Genomic DNA, 20644 nt, shown 5'->3' with positions numbered 1-20644 from the left:
TGTACAGTTTGTTTGCACAGGATCAAATTCAGAATAAATTGATTAAATTTTTTTGTGTACAATCAGTCTTTTCTTAGGTCATTGTAACACAGCTACTTAAAGAAGATGAGAGTGTGTATGGCTCTCTGTTCCTGCAACCCCCCTGCACCAGCATTAATGCAGTGATTGAGAGCAGGAACTGATCTGACTGAAAAGTATTTACTTCTGTTTGCATGGTCACATCCCTATGGTTGGCATGGGGAGCTGGTCAGACATTTCAACTGAAACTGGAGGCAAAGCCTTGGTGACAGCACCCTGGACTGTGTTGAATCAGTTCTTGATTGTGATCTTAGTTCTTATACTTTGTGTTACTCTTGTATTTCCTGGTAATCATGACTACCATTCAAACAAAAGCATTCTTTGTGCCATAGTTCATATTAAACATATTCCTTTAAATGAATTTTCAGAATAGTGATTTGAAGAAAATCAAAAGCAAGCTTCAGGGAGTTTTGCTGATCTTGGCAGTATTCTAACAACTGAAAGGCTGTGTATTTAGTAGTGATACATGTAAAATGTTAACTGATTTTTATTTCCATTTTGATTGTTTATTTACCTGTTATTATAGATTCGAATGAAAGGTTCTCTTCCTTTGCTGAGTCCATTCCCAGAGACTTTACTTTGTTACTGCAATTTTCGCACTGCTCTTTATGGATCTACATCTTCTGGAGCCCATCAGTTTGATGACATTACCTGTAAAATTTTAGGTCTGTATGGAGTAACATAAAGTAATTTAGAGCTGGAAAAAAGAACACCAGTGAAAATCCACAGCTGGCATATTAGGTTGAAATAGTATATTGCAATGTGTCAGGAACACATTTCATTTCCAGCTTTTATGTTAATTACTGAAACTCTTATTCTAAAATGTACTGTTCTGTATTGGGTGTGGGGGGTCATGTTACAGACCTGATAGATGTGAAAGAACATGAACACTAAGTGGGACTAAGGAGCTGTAGCTCCAGAACAATACTGAAAAATGTCAGGCTACTCTATTTAATTTATTTAAATAGAATCTCATCATATTGCATTTTTTTATTGTAGGTTGGTTCAGAGAGTTCTGTGCATTATGTTGGATGTTTCATGTTCGTGAAAAATTATCTGACAACTGTAGGCGGTACCAAACTGCAAGGGAAGATATTAACAATATCAAGGTAGTTGTTTTCCTAATATAGTAGAGATACATCTTAATTGCATGAAGGTATGAGAATAATTCTAAAGATCTGCTGTATATTTCTGTGAGAACTTCTATTTGCTTAACAGAACAAAACGAGCACAGTGCTTGCAATGTGAATTACATATTTGATGCTATGGAGCAGTGTGCTGTGCGTGTGATCTCCATCTTCCTGACAGTATTTCTGTTAGGCTTTTGCTTGGTACTTGAGTCAGATGAGCTGCCAGAAAAGCAATAGCTTCTACACTTGTTGACCTAAGAATTTACTTTCTGATTTGGTTTTTTTCCCTATTAGGTCAAGATATTAGGTCAAGATATTTTGAGAATTTCCTGAATAATACATACTTAGTACACAAAATATGGGGTTTATGGTGTGCTAAATATACATGTTTGTCAGAAAGAATAATGAAAAAGATTAAAATTTGATCATGTTTTCTCTACTTACACCTTCTCAATTGATGTCAGAGGTCCAGGAAGAAAAAGAAAGGAACTACTAGTGTATTTGTCAGGTGTTCTGTAACAAGTCCAAGATTTTTCTTTACCAGAATAACTAAGCTTCAGATAAACAGCATGGCTCTGTTTCTAATTGTGGATTATTCTGATTTTACTGTACTTTGTCTGACAGTGACAAATGAGATAGAAAATACTGTTCAAAATAAACCAATCTATCTTAAAAACCTCTTACAAGGCTTAATTATCTTGCTCACAAGAAAGAATTTATGATCACCTGAAGTCAAAGTAGAATTACTTACTTCACAGTTTAGGCAAATCCTCAGGTTTTACTTGTGGCTGTAAACAAACTCTTCAGCTGTGTGCTAATAGAATTTTCCTAAGCCGGTTTTAAAAAGCCCTTTATTTTCTCTCTCTCTCTTATTTTTTTAACGTACGTTGTGATCCATTACAATGTTCATCTGTTTCCTGCCATCATATACTGCTCTGCTTGGCAGATAAGTTAGAGATACTTATTTTTAAGAAGCATTACTATTTGCAGTGTATGAATCATTTTGCTGAAGTACATTGTTTGTAGTAATTAATGTTTCTGGTAATTTTTTTAGGATCCAAATAAGAATGGATATGATGCCTACACAGTTGAGCATTGTCTGAATGCAGTGGAATGGGCTTGTCGAATGCTTCCTTTCTGCAGATTCATGAATGTTGAAGAATTAGTTCAGGATGTAATTTTAAGTCTGCTAGGAGAATTGCCACCAATAAAAAAGGTAAAAGACCTTAAAACTAGTATAAAAGCAATAGAGATTATCACAAATATTTCTCCTCCTTGGAAAACCTACTGGTTATATTTTCTCATGGTGTAAGTTATATGTGATAAGACACCTACTTGTATGATAGCTACTGGAAAAGATGCTTTCTTTTTTTGTGTAGGTGGCAGAGGTTTTTGTAAAAGCATTTCCTAATCCTGAAGATGTAAGAGTTCCACTAAGAGATAAATATCATGGACTTCTGCAGCGACTCAGACACAGTACTGCTAAAGGTAATGTTCATCATTCTTCCAGAAATCTTAAACAAGCTTTGGTTTTTATCCTAGTTATTAGTTTGCGACAGTACTTTCTGTCATATCCCATGCAAAACAATTATTGCCATTTTCAGTTGGACAACTTTGAGCTTTGTCACAAAGTCTGTGTTTTCTTTCTGATACGTATGATTTCTACACCAGCCACAGGGTATCATGGCTTTCAAAATGTTGATGTTTCTTCACATTATCACAATTTTTTGTTGAATTTATAAATGGCTCTAATTTATTATTTTAATTGAAATCTAATTCATGTCTCAATTTGAGAGACTAACTTAAAACTGAAAATTAAGACTGCAAACTTGGTTTTCTTTCTTTCAGAAGGTCCTGAAAGTGAAGAAATGATGTCTATACAAGCTGCTGAAGAAGTGAGGAAGAAGGCCTTGAGACGTGTATTAAAGAACATAGGCCCCATAGAAGTTAATATTTGGGAGCCAGTAGAAGAGGCAGCATCAAATGATGAGGAACACTGTTATGACAGATTCTCATTAGGTACTAGTCTAAGCACAAGCACACTTACTGATGTTGGGAATCCTCAGGTATATAATGATGCAGACACGCCAGACACACTTTCTGATGCTTTGTTTACTGAAGAAACAAGACCTCAAACACCTTCATTCCCAAGGTATGAAAAAATTGCAACAGAAGGCTTTTGACTTAAATTTGGGGGTGGGGGGGAAGAGTTGTCTCCTGCTGATCAAGTAGTCATCAAACAGGTAAATTGTCACTGTGGGTGATTTATCAAGTGAAGAATTACAGATTTCCTAAATCATAGAATTGCCAATGTTATATCAGTTAGTATATGACTAATAAATTATTGAAGTGTAAATTACTATCAGCTGTGTCTACATTTGTATATGTTACTGCCTAGTTTCTGTCTATGGATTTTGAATTTTATTAACTTGCCACCTATACATTGTACTAATGTAAATTTGGGGTTTTTGGCTGTTTTTAACTTTAGTGGAAGATAAGGAACTAATGTTGCATGTAACTCTTTTTAAAATGGATCTGGGTATTAATGTTCTTACATCTATTGTCTTACAGGGAAAATGAACTCCAACGACAAAGGGAAATAGGTAACAAAAATACCACACACACGATAAAAGCTCCTAACTGTAAAACAAAACATAAAGACAAAGTGTGTAGGAGAGACAGGCTTAATCAGCATAATTTGCCTGTAGTTGGTGCGTGGGAATTTGAACGTGATGATGATGAGTATGTTAGATTTTTAGAACTCTTTCTGAGTTACGTTCTTGAGAGAGACCTGATAAAGTACGGTGACCTTGGAATTCCATTTCTCACTAGCTTTTCTGGGCTGCTTCGAGAGCATGAATTGAACTCTCTCTTTTTTGATGTTCACACAACACTAAAACGTCGACAAAACAAAACTAGAAGTCCAAGTGTGTTTAGAGCAGGGTCTTGCTATACTGTCACCCTGGCATCCTGTGATCCTGAAGAAGTACCTGCCTGTAATGAAAACAAAAATATTTTGGAAAAACCAACAATTGTACAGTCTGTTGGGCAGACCACAGAACCTTCTGTGTGTAACCTAAAAAAAAGACTTAAAGAAGGCTTATTTGGTTTAAAATACAAACCAATATACAGAGCTCAGACTGACAATCAAGGAGTCAGTGTTGCACAAGCAAGCCAGACCTTTCGTAACCGTGCTTCCTCTACCCTGCAAACTCAGGCAATTCCTAAATACATTTACAAAACTCTTGATGTAGTTGGTATTGTACCAGCAGAAGAACTGCCTATAGATCTGATGGGCAAATTGAGCAATATTTCAAAATTGCTGGAGTGGATGATCAGATGGTCCGATAAAAGACTGCCCTGTGGTTCCAATAAACAAGATTGCTTAGAAGAGACTCTCCCAATGATACATCTGAAAACATCATCGGCAGCTGTCCTTACGTCTTTTTGGTTGTTAGAACAGTTATATGGAGACAGATCTCAAACAAGGAGCGTAAAATGTAAGGTAAGAAAAAGGATGGAACAAGTGTTAGTGAAGTGAGTGTGAGTGAGTTATGCCAGTAGGGAAAAACCACATACATGTTTTACCTCATAGTTCTCCTCTCAATAAAACATGGAATATTAATAGCCTTTCTTTTAAGAGTTGCTAAGAAAAGGGAAAAATCCAGAAATACTGAAATTCTGTCAGTAGAAATACTTAAGTTGGAGATGAAAATTCTCTTTGGAAGTTCAATATAGGTAATTTATCCAGACACCACATTTTTTGCACAAATTCCTGTAAGTTTGGCCACTGTGTCTAGTTTTGGACATCATCTTTGAAAAAACATACTACTGGAGACAGAACATGGCAGAGCAAGGCAAAGAATAAAGAAATAGTTCCTCTTGCAAGAGTTCCTTTGTGTTTGAGGACAGTGCAGGTACAGTCTGACTAGAGTATTTTAACTGGTTAAAGACTGTGAAAAATGACTAGCACTGTTACAGAGATTTGGAGTATATGTGTGGATATGAAGGAGGAGATTTGCCAGATGAATCTGGTATGTGTTGCTTTAATTTATGTTTCAGAGACAACTGGATCACTTAGCTTCTTTAATTAAAAATACATAGAGTCAAAGAATACATGAAAGTCTTTGAGGGAAGAGGGTTGTGGGACTCAGGTTGAGAAGGCTTTTCTCCAATTTCAAAAGGGATTTTTTTTCTTACTTTTGGTTTGTATTTTCTGGTTTTTTGACAAGTGTTTTATTTACAACTTAACAAATCTTGCGTGTGCATCTAACTACAAGGTTATGTATCTCTTTTTGACTTCCATACTGTTTTCAGTGGTAATTTGAGAGTTTTATATTGTCTGGATAAGGCCGAATCTTACTGTATATATTTACCTTGATTATATTGTCATATAGTGTCTTTGACAATTCATACACAGTTGACATTGAGAAATCTTTCTTATCTTTCATTTGGATAATTCAGAGGACCATTGCTTCACTTAATGTAAAAAGGGGCGAAACTCTTGTTTCTGTAAATCTGTAAATCCAGGACTTCTTGGCTCTATAATAAAGAAAAGGATATGAATTAATTAAGTATAGCCATTCTGTATGAAAGCATTGTGGTTTTTTAAAAGTACCTGGTATTTTTTTTTTGGCTAGTGAATTTTGATTATTGTTGTTTTTATTAATAGCATCCAGATGATCAATATCTGAAAGAAATTGCATCTCTATCAGAAGCCCAGTCTAGAGCAGAGGAAGAAAGTTGTATGGATGAAGGCTCTTCCACAGTGGCCAATTCTCCTCTTGATGTTCAGATTGTACAAGTCTGTGATAATCTTCGTGAAAGTGATTTGGGGTAATTTTTTTTTTTAATCTAAGAACTCTAGTTGGTCATAATTCCTCTACTAAGCAGCATGAAGAGATCTTATATACATAGTATGTATTATATCAATATTTATATTTATGTATTATATTCACGTTTAATTTTGTGCAAAAAGTCAAACTTGGGCATATTGGTTACAGCTGCATGAAGCAAATTAAATATTCTCCCTCAGCACATGTACATAAAGTAGCTGTTGCATATTAAGTGAATTGTACATGGTTGTTTATAAACTTAGTGATGGAAATAGAATCTAGATTTCCAGTGTAACGGGTGTCTTGGTTTTCTCAAAGAATTGAGACAACTTCCTCTCTTTTCAGTGTAATTTTCTTTGATTTGAGATGAGTGGTTCACAATGTTAGTTTATTGTCCTCTAGATCTGTAATCTAGCTGTGTTCATATATGTGCATGTCAGAAAAATAGATGGAAAAAGAAGTAAATACTTTATTTGTTAATATCTTGCACTGTCTTAAAAATAAAGAATCCTTAACCTGAATTCCTCTGTGGCATTTCATCTTCTATTGCAATAAGAAAAAAAAATCGACCTCTAGTATTAGAATACATATAGAGAGTGAGTTATATAGATTTCTAGTATTCTGTAAATAATCTCTAGTATTTTGAGACATGATTGTATTCTTGTCTGATAATTTCCTATTTTTTTCAATAAACTAAGTTCCTGTGAGGGAGATAAATGTGGCCTTAACCAGATGATTTTAAAGACATAGCACAGTTTATCTGGAAACAGCCTGTCTGAAAGAGTGTACCATTAATGGCGCTAAAATATCACAGCTATGCAAAAAAAAAATAAGCTTGGTTTAAGTTGTAGTCAGAGAGGAAACCTGTTGTGATATAAACAATGAATATTGTTTATATCACAACAGTGCTTATTTTACAGTTAGGCACTAGCCTGCAGTATAAAAGGAACAGCAATACTTGAAGTGAGCCAGGTAATTATGTTGTTAATTATGTTTTGTAATCCTTATTACCAGAATGTCTGCAAAGTCAAAATATTTTTATAAGAAGAAAATTAATCACGGAAATAATTCTGTGTCTCATATAACTGAAGACCTGAATGAAGTGGGACCATTTGTTCAGCAAGAGTTGGATGTAACATCAGAACAAGGTTTGTTTTAATTGTATATCCTTTTATTGTGGTCTGACATATAAAGCAGTAAGTTTTGCATTAATACAATTTTATGTCCCTCTGTTTATTTAATCAAAAAGTACTGATGTCTTCATTGTTGTATTGAAATTATTTTATCCAGTTTGTATTATAACTAAATTATATAAAATTGTTTTATCAAGACTTTCTGATCACTTTTTCACTATGTCCCTTTTTTTCTATAGAAATAGAAAAATGTATGTTAGCATGTTCTATTCTCTTATAGAGAGAATAGAATATTCTTATTATATTATTATATTATTATTATTATTATTATTATTATATTCTCTTATGCTAACATAAGAATATTTCACTCTGGAAATATTCACACAACTGTGCAAAATGGTTTGCAAATTTTAAGAGCTGAGTATGTGTAAATTATCATATTTGTACCCTTTTCATAAGCTAGGGATTTTTTTACCTCTCTCTTTGCGTGCATGCATCAACACTAGTAAGCACACACATTTTGAATTTGCAGAAGCAACTTTGAACACTTTCCTCCACACTAGTGAAAAAGTGGATTAATATGACCTGCTGTCAGAAATCATGTAACAGTACTATAATCTATGTTGTTTTCTAATTTATATTGTTTATATTGTAGAATTCTTTGAGGAGCCATATGAAACTTCAAAGAGCTCCAATAGCTCTGTCAAGATCAGACCTGTAGAACATCAAAGAGAACAGGCAAGTTGTCATACAATCATCAGAGATCATAGAAGTGTTTGGGTTTGGAAGGGACTTTAAAGGTCATCTCATTCCAAACCCCCTGCCATCGGTAGGGACACCTTCCGTTAGACCAGATTATCCAGGGCCCCATCCAGCCTGGTCTTGAGCACTTTCATGGATGGGACATCCACAGCTTCTCTGGGTAATCTGTTCCAGTGCCTCATCTCCTCACAGTAAAGAATTACTTCCTAAAATGTAATCTAAACCCTTTTTCAGTCTGAAGTAATTTCCCCCTTGCCTGTTACTATTGTGCTCTTGTAAAAGGTCCATCTCCAACTTTCCTGTAGGCTTCTTTAGGTACTGAAAGACTGCTCTGAAGTCTCCATAGAGCTTTCTGTTCTTTATGCTGAACAACCCCAACTCTGACAGCCTTTCCTTGTGGGAAAGGTGCTCCAGGCCCCTGAACACCCTTTGTTCTGGACTTGCTTTACCAGGTTCATGTTTTTCTTATACTGGGTGACACAGAGCTGAACACAGTGCTCCAGTGAATCTTCTGAGGACAGAATAGAGGGGAGAATTGCCTCTGTCAATATGCTAGCCATGCTGCTCTGGATGCAGCACAGTATATGTTTGGCTTGGACAATCTCAGTATTCCTCACCCTGTACTTGTTTCAACCCTCTGTAGGCTTCATTTTTGTGCTTGACTTTGTCTGAGAACTCCTTGTTCATCCATGCAAGCTTCCTGGCATTTTTGCCTAACTTCCTCTTCATTGGGATGCATCCCTCCTGACGTTAGAGGAGGTAATTTCTGAATATTAACCAGTTTTTCTGTGCCCCTCTTCTTTCCAGGGTGCAGTCCCATGGGACCCTACCAAGCAGCTCCCTGAAGAAGCCAAAGTCTGCTCTTCTAAAGTGAAGGTCAGTGAGCTTACTGTGTGCCCTCCTCACTGCCCTGAGGAACTCAAATTTCACCATTTCATGGTTGCTGCAACTAAGGATGCCCTTGAGCTTCACATTCCCCATCAGTTCCTCCTTGTTGATCAGAATGAGGTCCACCATAGTACCTCTCCTCGCTGGCTGTTCTGTCTGTCACATGTGGAAGGAAGTTATCATCAATGCCTTCCAGAACCTCCAGATTGCCTGTGCCATGCTGTGTTGCGCCTCCAACAGATACTGGGATGGTTGAAGTTCCCTGTGAGGACCAGGGCTTGCAAACGTGAGGTTGTTCCTATCTGCATATAAAGGACCTCATCTGCTTAATCTTCCTAGTTGGGCAGCCTTTTATCAGAACTCCACTGTAATGTCACCTGTCCCTGCCCTCCCTGTAAACCTGAGCCATACACTCTTGGTCAAGTCCTCATCCATCCCCAGGCAGAACTCCATGCACTGCATAGAGGGTGGCACCCACTCCTCATCTCCCCTGCCTGTGCTTCCTAAAGAAAGCCTGCATCCATTCATTCCAACACTCCACTCATCAGAACCATCACACCACGTATGCAATGCCACTAACATTGTACCTGGTAGACATACACATTTCCAACTTTTTTATTCCCCATGCTATGTATGCTTGCATGGAGGCTCCTGATGCAGCTGAGTTACTGACAGGAGAAATTGTAATTCTTTTGTGCAGCTCTTCAGGTGCTCTGTTGACAAGCTGCTCCTCTCCAGGCATCTCTGACTCTGTCAAAAAATTGCCCCTCCCCTGACAACTTTAGTTTAAAGGCCCCTTCCCCCTTTCCAAGACTATGACTGAAGGTGCTCTTCCCCCTTTCTGATAAATGAACTCCATCAGCCCTCAGCAGACCAGGTTCTCAAAGCAAGTCCCATGGCTGAAGAAGCCATACCCCTGACTGTGGCACCAGTCCTGTAGCCATTTGTTGATTTACCAGATTCAAACCTTTTCAAACCCCTTCCTTTTGGAAGGATGGGAGGATTGACTGTGCACTCCAGAGCCCTCACTGCTACTCCCTTCTCAGCCAGCTCGTGGATATGTCACTGGCACACGTGTGAAACAACAGCAGTGGGTAATAGTGGGTTGTACAGGGCTTGGTTGTCTCTCAGAGACATCCCTGACAGGAGCCCCAGGGAAGCAGCACCTCCCTAGAGAGTGTGTCAGCTTGGCAAATGGATGCCTTGTTACTTCTCAGAAGAGAGATACCTCCTACTACCACCCATCAACTTTCTTTAGTTGTGCTGGTTGTAACACAGAGAGCAGGTCTGCATGCCTTACTCAGCTCCAGCATTTCTCATGACGTGACAGGATCTTATATGGAAGCATTGAGTTGTTATGAATATTGTTTTCAAAGTATCATGAATTTATCAATACATTTGTGAGTTTGAGGGCTAAATTGTTTAGGGTTTGTGAATCTTCTTTCTTGCTTAATAATAAAATTAACAATTAAAAGGTGGTAAAGTGAGATCTGCTCTGAGCACTTTTGGAAATGCGTGTATGCTTTCATATATGTATATATTGTAGATGTATTATGTATACATAAAATTGAATTGATTTTTAAAGAAAATACATCAAGATGTTTCTTTTGCTTCTGTCTGAAAACTCAGTCTGGATTTATTAATAAGACTGCTTTTTTATGCATCATTTTTGGTCATAGGTATCTTTTCTTTGAAAGTGGCTAAGGGCAGGATTGCTATGCTATGTATTGTGGTCTCCAGTTTTTTCAATACATTTCACTACAGTGAATCTATGGCGTGTGCAAAATCCTACATTTGTTTAATTTTCTTGTTTTGTAGATAGTTTGTGTATAATGGGGTTGTTTCCACATTTTCATCTTTACCTAGGGAGTGTGAGGTTAACAGAATATATATCCAGGCTGCTACATGAATATGAATTTGGAACTATAATCTCATAATAATGAGATTATTTTAAGAAAGAAAGATTTTTGGGTAAATTGTTATATCTCTTTGTTGTATTATCTGTAATTATCTCCTGATAAGTATATAATTTTGATTATTTTTAGTCAGATTTTTGTAATTGGATAATTAATCAAAAATACATTTGCCATAGGCTAAAAAACTGGTATTTTATTGAAGCAGGAGGGATAGAAAAATTTGCAAGTTTAGATCTTTTCATCTTTTTTTATTTAGCAGGTTGCCATTTCAGCTGTAGATAGTGCTCAAGAAGATCCAAACCTGGAAGAAACAAAGGAAGAAAAGGCTGAACAGAATATGTAAGTGACTTGGGTTTTTTAAACTCTTTTAAGTCTTTTAACTTTGCTTAAAAATCTAAAGCAGTTTTGTTAATGATTGTATTCAGTGATGTCTCAGGTTCTTGCTGTTGCTTATAGCAACAAAGCCATAGTTTCAAACAGTTTCAGTCATCTCCTATTTCATGTACAGGCATTTCACATGTATGAAGGGCTGGGGTGATGAATCATTATTTTAGTAATGATCTAAGAAAACAAGCATGATTTGTGGGAAGATATATTTTATCTGGGAGAAAGATAGACAATAACTGGAAAAAACAGAAAATCTTATTACGATGGCATATAAATAAATGTCCCTACATACACATAATGTTTGTGAAAGACTTTAAAATTAATTTTAGAAAGACTTGAAATTCTCTGCTTTTTAAAATTACATGTTTTTGTTTTAACTGAATGTAGGATGCCCCTGGAGAATTTATTATGTCATTGTTTTTTCTCTTCTAGGGATGAAGATTATAGTGATATTAACAGTATTAGTTAAATTGGATTTTCTCTTCCTTTGTGTACCAGAATCAACCTTTTCTTTGCCTGGTGTCTTGAATAGCTGGAACTTTTTCAGTGCTTTTGTTTGAGTCAGTTTCTGATTGCTAGGGGAGACAAAACATGAATGTCAATATTTGCCAGCTCAGATTGCGGTGTAATGCTGTAATTGAAGCAATGCAGATCTGTATAGCTTTGGTCAGGTGGCTTTCAGGTACTTCATCTCATACTAATTAAAATACTTTTTCAGGAGGTTATGTGTATATTTATACACATACATGTATATAAAATGGAAACAGACATCATAGCAAATCATTGTAGTATTTGCAATTATTGTAGTATTTCTCTCTTTATAATATGACTGAGGTTGTTACTAGCAACCTTTCCCACTCATTTCTTTAAAACGATGCAGAAGTTCCTAGGCAAGATAAACCTATACTGTTTTATGTAATAAAACAATATTTTTGATTTGAAGTAATGTGATGTGTAGTTTTGACTGCAAAATATTTGCAGGTAGAATGTATTGTACCTACAAACGAAGTAGCTTTTTCTGGAACTTTTTTGTACTATAATACTTGTGGATCATATACTCTCATATGCTGTCTGGAATATTGCATAGCTCAAATGTTAATTCAGAGCTAACAGATTTCAAGAGACATGATAGTTTTGTTTTCTGGTTCTGGACAGAATTCATTATATAATATTGCTATAGAAGATACTTGATTATATAGATCACCTGAACAATAACATTTTAAACTTATATACATTTTAATTTAAATTACTAAAATGCAGCTATCCTATGGCAACTGATAGATTTACATAAATATATACAAAATAAAGAGAATGTTGGAATTAGGAAAAGGAGTCAGGAGTCAGTCTCAGGCTTTCAGTTCTGGAACAGTCCTCTATGAGGTTTTTTTCACTTTAGAGGAAAATATGAACTAAATACTTTTGGGCTCCATTTTCATGTGTCTCTAATCTCTTTTTCTTCTTGAGTTTCTCATGCCAACTCTTTAAAAAAAAATTTACTCAAACTTTTGGTATTTCATGTCATGCCTGCACATTCTAATTGCCTTCCTAAAGATTTCATATGCCCCTTCACACCTATTACATATCTAAAACTATTACTCATTGTCCATTACTTTATGATCCTGCTTGTTCACATGCTTGGAGGCCATTCACAACTGTAAAAGGTTCTCTAAGGGTTGCCTGTATCCATAGCAATGTCAGCATTTTTCTTAAACAGAGAAATGTTTTTGGGTTGATTTCTGTTGGTGTAGTAAAGTAAGTAAAGTCCTTCAGTTTCTTCATAGCTTACTGGAAATCCTAACCCTCTCTTCTTCATGTAAGGAATTAATGTACTTAATATTCTTTACCAATTAAAAGATGTTGTAATCACTGTGGGAAAATGTAAAGAAAATAATTTAAAATTGGAGTAACACATACAATACATTACTCTGAAATCTTGTTAATTTTTAAGCCCAGATATCTAAAGGAACATTACTTTAAGTCAGAATGAAGTCTTCCTTATTTCAGCTAAAAATGTCCCTCTTACTTTTCCATCAGCTGTTTGACTTTATGACTAACCAAGCCTTTTTTCTGTTTCTCTTTGTCAAATCATTGTTTTCTGCCTTCATCTCTAGTGATAATATTTTAGATATGCTTGTGGCTACAAAATCAGCTAGACCTTACATCTTTACTACTGTTTTTCATTCAGTGTTTTACAAAGTGTTAGGAAACACGTCCTACATGCTCTCTAGTCAAGATCGTGCACTGTTAATTATTCAGTTGCTCTAACAAATTAATTATGTTTTTTAAATATACAGGTATTTTAAAAACTTTTCTGGATTGATTTAAGACAACCTTGTGTAGGTGTTTTGAACTCTGAATGTTTTTCATAGTTGGTTCTTTTCTTTCTTAAGTAGTGCAGATGCTGTAAGTGATTCTCAGCCTTCTGAGACGGCTGTGTCGACTATGTCAAGTCTTGCCTCCTATACTTCTGTTCGTGCAAAGCAAGAAGTCAAGGAAGAAGTTCCTAGAGAAGAGAAACCAAGCACATCAGAAACTGTCAGGCAGATGCTACAAGATGAAATGTTTAAATTAGTTCAGGTGAGCGCATCTAATTATTTTAAGTAATTTTCATGGTACCAACTGTGTTGTTAAAAAAATGGAAATAGTTACTGTTTTAAGGACCTTTTGTGTGTGGTTGGTTCAGTGCTGGCTAAATGCCAGTGCACCCACTAGAATATACTTACTCATTTCCTGCTGTGAGATAGGATTAGGAGGAAGGCAGGGCAGGCTCAAAACTTTAAAAGGGTATAAAGAAAACTTTATTAACAGTAACTCAAAGAAAGAATAATAAGAATCAGAATAAAACCTTTAGAACACTTCTCCTCCCCCCTACAACCTTTTCTTTCTCACTAACAACATACAGAAACAATTCAGTCAGTTTGTCAGCTCTAGAATAGTCTTTCTTCAGTTCACTTAGGGAGGGGAGTTGCCCTTTCTATGGCATAGACTTCTCCACAAGAAATAGTTCTCTCATGGCTTTTAATGTCCATGAATAGCAGGCGCTCAGAAATCTGCAGTCGTGGAGTCCCTCCCATCTTTTGCAGCCTTCCCACGACTGTGGTTATGAGACAAATCAACTTACGGTGTGCTATTTTAAGGATGAGCTGTTCAAGAGCAAAGGTTATCTTTACTTTACAGAGATAGGTAAATCTCTTTACCTATCTCTGAGATAGGGAAAGAGATTTACCTGTCTCTGAGATCATCATCTCTGGAACAGTGGTCTTCTCTCCCTTGGGGCACTCTTTTCTCTCTCTGTGCAAAGTTCTCCTGGGATCACAACTACTGCAACATCTGCTCGCTTTAGCATAGTTGCCTGTGCTTGTATCTACAATTTGAACACTTCATCCCCCCATACTTTCATTGAGTTACAGGAAAAAGAGACTGGTGTGTCAATTATGTCTTCTCCATAGCCTTACAAGCCCAAACCTGAGGCATCTCAACCCTCTCATCTGGGACTTGACTTCTTCTTACTGACCTTCATGTCATGTTGTTCTCTAGGTGTCTTTACTCTGTCCTTTTCTCTCACCTGAAGGAGAATTGAAGGTCTGCGAGTCTTATCTATACCCTAAAAGAGCTAGTATCTTGCCCAGGGCCTGCCGATCCTCACAGGATCCCTGCCAGGGGTGTCCAGAGCACTCATAGTGATGGATTCTCAGGCCACACAGGGGCTGTGTCAGAATCTCAGGGGGCCTGGGCCACAACAGCAGCAGCCGCTCCGGCTGCATGGCTGTTTTCCGTCCCCTGCTGCGTTCAGTTCCAGCCGCAGGGCACTCTGTGTGGCCTACACAGCTGCCTGTGGGGGTTTTTTGGCTGCCGTGCTGGGGGGAGAGCCGGGATCTCAGCAGCCAGGCTAGTACTCAGCGGCCGATGGCCTCCCTTCTCCCTGCCTGGCAGCCGCTGCGGCCCGGCCCTCCCCTGCGGCACAGCCTGCCCGGCCGAGACAGCGGACGGGCCAGCCTTGCTACCTGTTCCCAGGCCAGAAGGCAAAGAGAGAATTCCCGGGGTTTGTTTGTTTTCACAGGTGTGATCATAGAGGCAGGTCTAATTTTTAATTGGCTCATTAACATTCTTATTCTCAAGGCTAACCAGCAATTGGTTTTGCTAGGCAACGAGGAAGCTCTCAGCAGCTCCTCCCAGAAAAAATCACTTCAGTGCGTGGCTCCAGTGCAAAACAGCGCAGGCTGTTCTTTAAAGAGATTTCTAGTTCCATGTTAAGCACTGTGAAACTTATTTTAGACTTAACTCTTGCTTTTAATTCAAGAAAATTAGTGATATAATAATAGATCTTTGAGTGTGTTTTAGATCACTTATGTCAATGTCCTTTAATAGTTTACACTTGGAAAAATTCTGATGCTGGAATAGCTTTTCAACTGTGCTAGGATTTAAGTGGTGGTAGTATGTTGACCCAATTTTATGTGACCTTAAATTTATTGAAACATCACAAAAAATTGAAGATACTTGTTTTGCTTTAGCATAACCTGTCTGTGGCAGGTATTTATGGTATCTTACAAGGAAGTCCAAAACAGTAAACAATTATACAAATTAATCATTATTGAATCATCCCATTATTGGGATGTTGTCTGTTTTGTCACCTGATAGTGAACAGCTGTAAGATAACCTAGACTTAGACCTTGCTAAGATTTCTGTTAAAGTTATTTGCATTGTTAACTTCGTTCATGTGTGTATTCAGCTTCAGCAGATCAACTTCATGAGTTTAATGCAGTTAGTGCAGTCATCCTTTACCAATGTGCCAAATGTGCAACAAGTATTACAGCAGCATCGGTTAGTTCACCTGGCAGGGAGCCAGCCTGCACACACTGCTGAAAGCAATGCTTCTCCAAAAATGCAAGAAGAAACAGGAAAAACGGGTCAAGAGAGCTCTGTTTTTCAGCCAAGGAGGAGTGTAGAAGATGAAAGCAACAATGGTCAAATAAAAGTAGGTATATTAAAGCATGGTTTATGAAGACTGTTCGGTATATCTGATATGTTATCTATCCTGTTGAGTGAGGAAATGTGTTCATAGTGATTGGTATAGAAAGAAGTATTTTTCTGCATATTTAGTGCATGGTTGATGTGTAACTGCTTGTTTATTTGCTTTTCTCATTTAGAATTGTGTGGATATGAGTACCTCTTTGGCATTATTTGAAAGCAACAGCAAGGAAACGGAATTAATGTCACCATACCAAGATCTACATTCTTCAGTGCCTACTAAACCACTTCATCTCCTGGCTCCTTCCTCCGGCATCCAGAAAAAAGTGAAGCTTATTCCTGTTGAAAAAGAAAGTAGTTACTCAAATGGATTTCCTTTGCTTACACTTGAATCAAGTTATCATGTCAAACCAGCATTTTTACATCCAACAGAAATGCCATCAGCATTTGCCAGGCTACCCTCAGTACCACGAGTAGCTTGGAGTTCATCAGATTCCTTATGGAACCATCAGTCATCATATGCACCAAGAAAGAGTAAGGCAGAGGAAGATTTCCACAGAAATAGTTGCAATCCTGAGATTTCAAGACAAAAGTACAAGGAAAAGGAGAGATGGGCAGAAACAGTGCATGAGGGTCCTCCCAAACATCTGAATTCAGATCAGTGTGAAGGACAGCAGGAGGATTCACCTCAGCCACAGTTCCCTGAAAATGTGAACGTGTTCAAAGCACCAACCACTCAGAACCTGGCTGCTATTCCACTGTTGCGCTTGCAACTTGACCCAGTACCTAGAGTTCCACCAGCTGTAAGGCAGCCAATCACTACTACTTTAATACCTATTAAACCTGCAGCAAAGGATGCTGACTCCAGAGAAACACAGTGGGATGCAGGAATATCACTACTTCAGATTAATTTACGTCAGAAAAAGAAGGTATTGAATTTTAATAATATGTTTTTCTAAGTTATAATGTTTTGTCAGTTTCATGGTTTCTTAGTCATCACAAGTAATTCCATGTTTACTTTGAATTTGAAATTGTTCAGCACAGATACCAGGAGGGATCTAGAACTAAGGGTACCTGCTTATTGACATGCCAATGAGACAGACTGCAAGCCTGAAAGTGTTTATAACTACATTAGATTGATTCTACATTCCATAGTTCATCAGTGTTCAGCCCACTGGCAGTGACTGTTAAAAATTTATTATCTAAAATACTGGATAATATTGGTATAGTAAAATAATATGGTTTTTTCCTTGAGAGATTATAATAGAATTACTTACAGAAACAGAATGTGGTGAAAAATCCTGTTTTGCAGGGCAGAAATGGAATGGTAAAAGGCATGGTAAGAAAATATTATGCTGAATACCTGATGTTTTGAAAAAAATGTTATTTCTTTTAGACTTACATGCTTGCATATTCCAGTTGAGAAAAATGGAAATGCTTTTCCTTGAAAAGTGCTTCTTCAGTCCTTGTCTACATTGGATGGTTCCTAACTTCACCCTGAACTACCTACATAAGAAATGCAAATATTAGTGAAATATGTTCTGTGGAGAAAATTCTTTTGCTCTGTGGAGAAAATTCATACCTTTTAATTTTCAGAAAATAGTTTACACGTGTACATATTGGCAGAGGTTCTGGTCTGATTCTGTACAAAATGTTACAGGAGTTTTTGTTTGTGTAACTGAAATCCGAACTGGACTTACTTTCTTCATTCAATCTGACTGGAGCTCTCCTCCCATTTTCTGTCTTTCTCTTTGAACCTTCTTAGGCACCAAATCTCATCCCCCTTGGAGATCTCATTGCATTTGAGCAATGCCACAAGCATCATTCTGTGCCCAGCAGTTCCTTTGGACAAGACCAAACCAAATCTATCCAGCTACTAAGAACTGATGTTGAACCATTTGAGCTTAGAGATGTGCAGAACAAAAGAAAAAGGCAAGCCAGATTTTTAAAGTGGCAGACTAACTGGTAACCTGTATATTCTAGTTTTGGCATCAGAGGGAGTGTATTCTCTCAGCAGAGAATAAAATAGCAAATGTTAGTAAAGACACAGCAGAAGTGTATCATTAGGGTGTGAGGAGTTCGTGCTCTTAGGAGATTGATAGGAAGAAGATTCAAGAGGAAATGTTTTTCATTCTGCTATCTGTGTTTTAAAGTTGTCTTGTCTCCTGACTGTTTGCTATACACTCTTAATGAAGTGCTCACTCCTTATGCAGTGAATATTAGTAGACAGCTGTCTGGGCTGCATATTGTCACTGTCATCTTCAAGAAGGAATGGATTGTATGCTCTGTCAGTATAATTAAATATGTAGGCTGTTTTTAATGCAGACAGTGATTAACAAAATTCCTGCTGAAGCAGAGATTTTTTGGGTTTGTGGGGTTTTTTTGCTAGATATGTTATTTACAACTTACAAAATTTGATCTATTTGATGTTAATTAATGCACAAACAGTTGAAACAGTTTGTTTAAGCTACTTACATAAATTTGTTCAGTTCTTATAGAATGCTGATAGAATGCTCTGGAATAGAATACTTGGTTTCTTTCAGTTATGATGCTTTTAATTCTGTCATTTTGGAACAGAGGCTCAAGAGTAGTTTTTCATTTGTAAAGTGGAAAAAAATTTTGCTACACAACTGCAGATAGAGTTTAGAATACATTTTAATAGTATCTATGGAAGTGCTTTAAACTGTAGTTGCTGCCATATAATCTACTTGTCACATATTAAAGAAGAAGCTGCAGTAGTTGTTGTGTAATCTATTTGTCACCTAGTAATTAGAAAATTACTGCTGTGTAATTGAAGTTTGCTTTTTATAAATTTGTTATGGGCGTTTTGTGTAGTAATTATTAATTATACACAAGATATAGATGTGAAATATTATGAGGTTTGTTATATTGAATATAAATAGCCTATTAGACAATCAAGAGATTTTAGTGTAATTGCTGGTATTTCTATGGGTTCCTACAACATTTTTGATTAGTTTTCAAGCAGGCAGAAAATGTGATTTGAACTGATCTATATGCAGCAGCTGTTTATCTTTTCCAATCTTTATTTCAGTGTTTATTTCTTAGTAGTAATCTTTCCTAGAAAACAACAATAGGTATTGTTACTATTTCAGAGCACTTCTTACTCTTTACCTGCAATTAATATGTTGACAGTAAAAAGAGGCGTAGTAAGAAGCAACTGAAAGAGAAGGAGGATAAGAAGAAACTAAGTGTGTCCTTCCGTCCAGACGACTCCATCATCAGCATTAGTGACACAGCAGTGGCTTCTGAATCAGAGACTGGGGTATAGAATTACGATTTTTTCTTAGCTCTTAGCCTTTTCCATTCAAGTATTAGCAGAAAAGAAAGAAGAAAAGTATAAACCAAACAGTAATATACTTTTCTTCCAAGCTCTAGCCTACAAACAGTATGCATATTTAATTAATATACTTAGATTTTCTCAAAACTGGAGATTGATTATTATAAAGGATTCCAGGGTTGCTGTTTTTTTTTTTTTTATGGAACATGAGCTTGTTTTGATAGGCTATAAGTCTGCATGTACATTTGTAGTAAATACATACAAAAATGTCAAAAATGAAAAAAAAAAAGCTTTTCCTAGTAGTGACAAAGTGACCCAGGCAAGTGACCCAGGCATTATTCTTTCCATGTGGGCCTGGATGTATGACAACAAGAGTAACAATAAGAGTAACAATGCATTGGAATCTCAGTTTTGTCTCAGTCCAGACTCTGAAAAAAGAAAGCCTTCATCAAGCTGGGTTTTGATTAGGCCTTTTTGATATCTTTTGGGGTTTATCCTTGCAAGTACCAAATTTCAAGCTAGAACGCTGCCAATTTAATGCTGGATCACTACCGAGAGCTGTGTTTCTGATCCATACCATACTTTCTCTGTGACTTCACTGCAGCACAGCAGCTGGAGACCCTCACCAGACCTGGGGATGTTCAGGGTACAGCAGGGGTAGGGTAGACTCAAAGAGGAATAAGGAATTTGTGTTACGTCACCCCAAGGTACATAAGAGAATGTTACATAGTCAGTAAATTCCACTAAGTTGGAATAGTTCAGAGGAGTTAAAATAATTGCTGAGAAAAGTAAGTGGAAGTTATTTCTTTTTTTCCCCAAATCATTACTCATATGAGGTATATTGGATAGTTAACATCGCCAAGAAAGCCTTTAATCTGCACTGGAACTGTTTTTAAAGATGGTTCTTTTTTTCCTTATATTAGGATCACAAACCAAAATCAACATCTTACGTTCAAGATGGTTTTCCCGTGTCAATGGGCAAGTACAAGTCTTTTTAATGCTTTGAGTACTCAAATAAAATTTTAAAAAAATCAAGGAGCATTAGTCTGTTAGAATTCACAGTAAAACTCTACAATAATCCACATGTTAAGAGCTAGGATTATGTGGTCTGTGGGCAGTAGAGTTTACTGGTTTATGAGGTATTTCCCCAGACCATTCAGGATGTACAACAGGTATCAAGAATTTTGGGAGACACTTGTTTCTTGGGGGGATTGGTATGGAGAGAGGTGCAGACAAATTTAAGGTCTTG

The 20644-nt window shown here is 36.9% G+C and overlaps 1 protein-coding gene across 2 annotated transcripts in view; it reads left to right on the top strand.

Annotated features, from left to right (window-relative positions):
- The window catches only part of CPLANE1 (ciliogenesis and planar polarity effector 1), a 58883-nt gene that overhangs the window by 22061 nt on the left and 16178 nt on the right, over positions 1–20644 (top strand). The window contains exons 21-37 of one of the 2 annotated variants that reach the window (XM_041472403.1): positions 605–743; positions 1078–1187; positions 2263–2424; positions 2588–2696; positions 3057–3360; positions 3780–4713; positions 5881–6044; positions 7058–7191; positions 7832–7914; positions 8746–8814; positions 11002–11081; positions 13523–13706; positions 15859–16104; positions 16277–17026; positions 17863–18029; positions 19251–19380; positions 20319–20373. In XM_041472403.1, the coding sequence (XP_041328337.1) occupies positions 605–743; positions 1078–1187; positions 2263–2424; positions 2588–2696; positions 3057–3360; positions 3780–4713; positions 5881–6044; positions 7058–7191; positions 7832–7914; positions 8746–8814; positions 11002–11081; positions 13523–13706; positions 15859–16104; positions 16277–17026; positions 17863–18029; positions 19251–19380; positions 20319–20373 (3820 nt within the window). Of the gene's footprint in view, positions 1–604; positions 744–1077; positions 1188–2262; positions 2425–2587; positions 2697–3056; positions 3361–3779; positions 4714–5880; positions 6045–7057; positions 7192–7831; positions 7915–8745; positions 8815–10998; positions 11082–13519; positions 13707–15858; positions 16105–16276; positions 17027–17862; positions 18030–19250; positions 19381–20318; positions 20374–20644 lie in introns of both variants that reach the window. The other variant, XM_041472412.1, reaches the window with a different exon arrangement.

The sequence above is a fragment of the Pyrgilauda ruficollis genome, unplaced genomic scaffold, assembly GCF_017590135.1.
Source record: "Pyrgilauda ruficollis isolate IOZ18807 unplaced genomic scaffold, ASM1759013v1 scaffold108, whole genome shotgun sequence".
Classification (NCBI taxonomy): Eukaryota; Metazoa; Chordata; class Aves; order Passeriformes; family Passeridae; genus Pyrgilauda; species Pyrgilauda ruficollis.
Note: the sequence above shows the minus strand (reverse complement) of the source record. Positions and strands in the feature narration are given on the sequence as shown.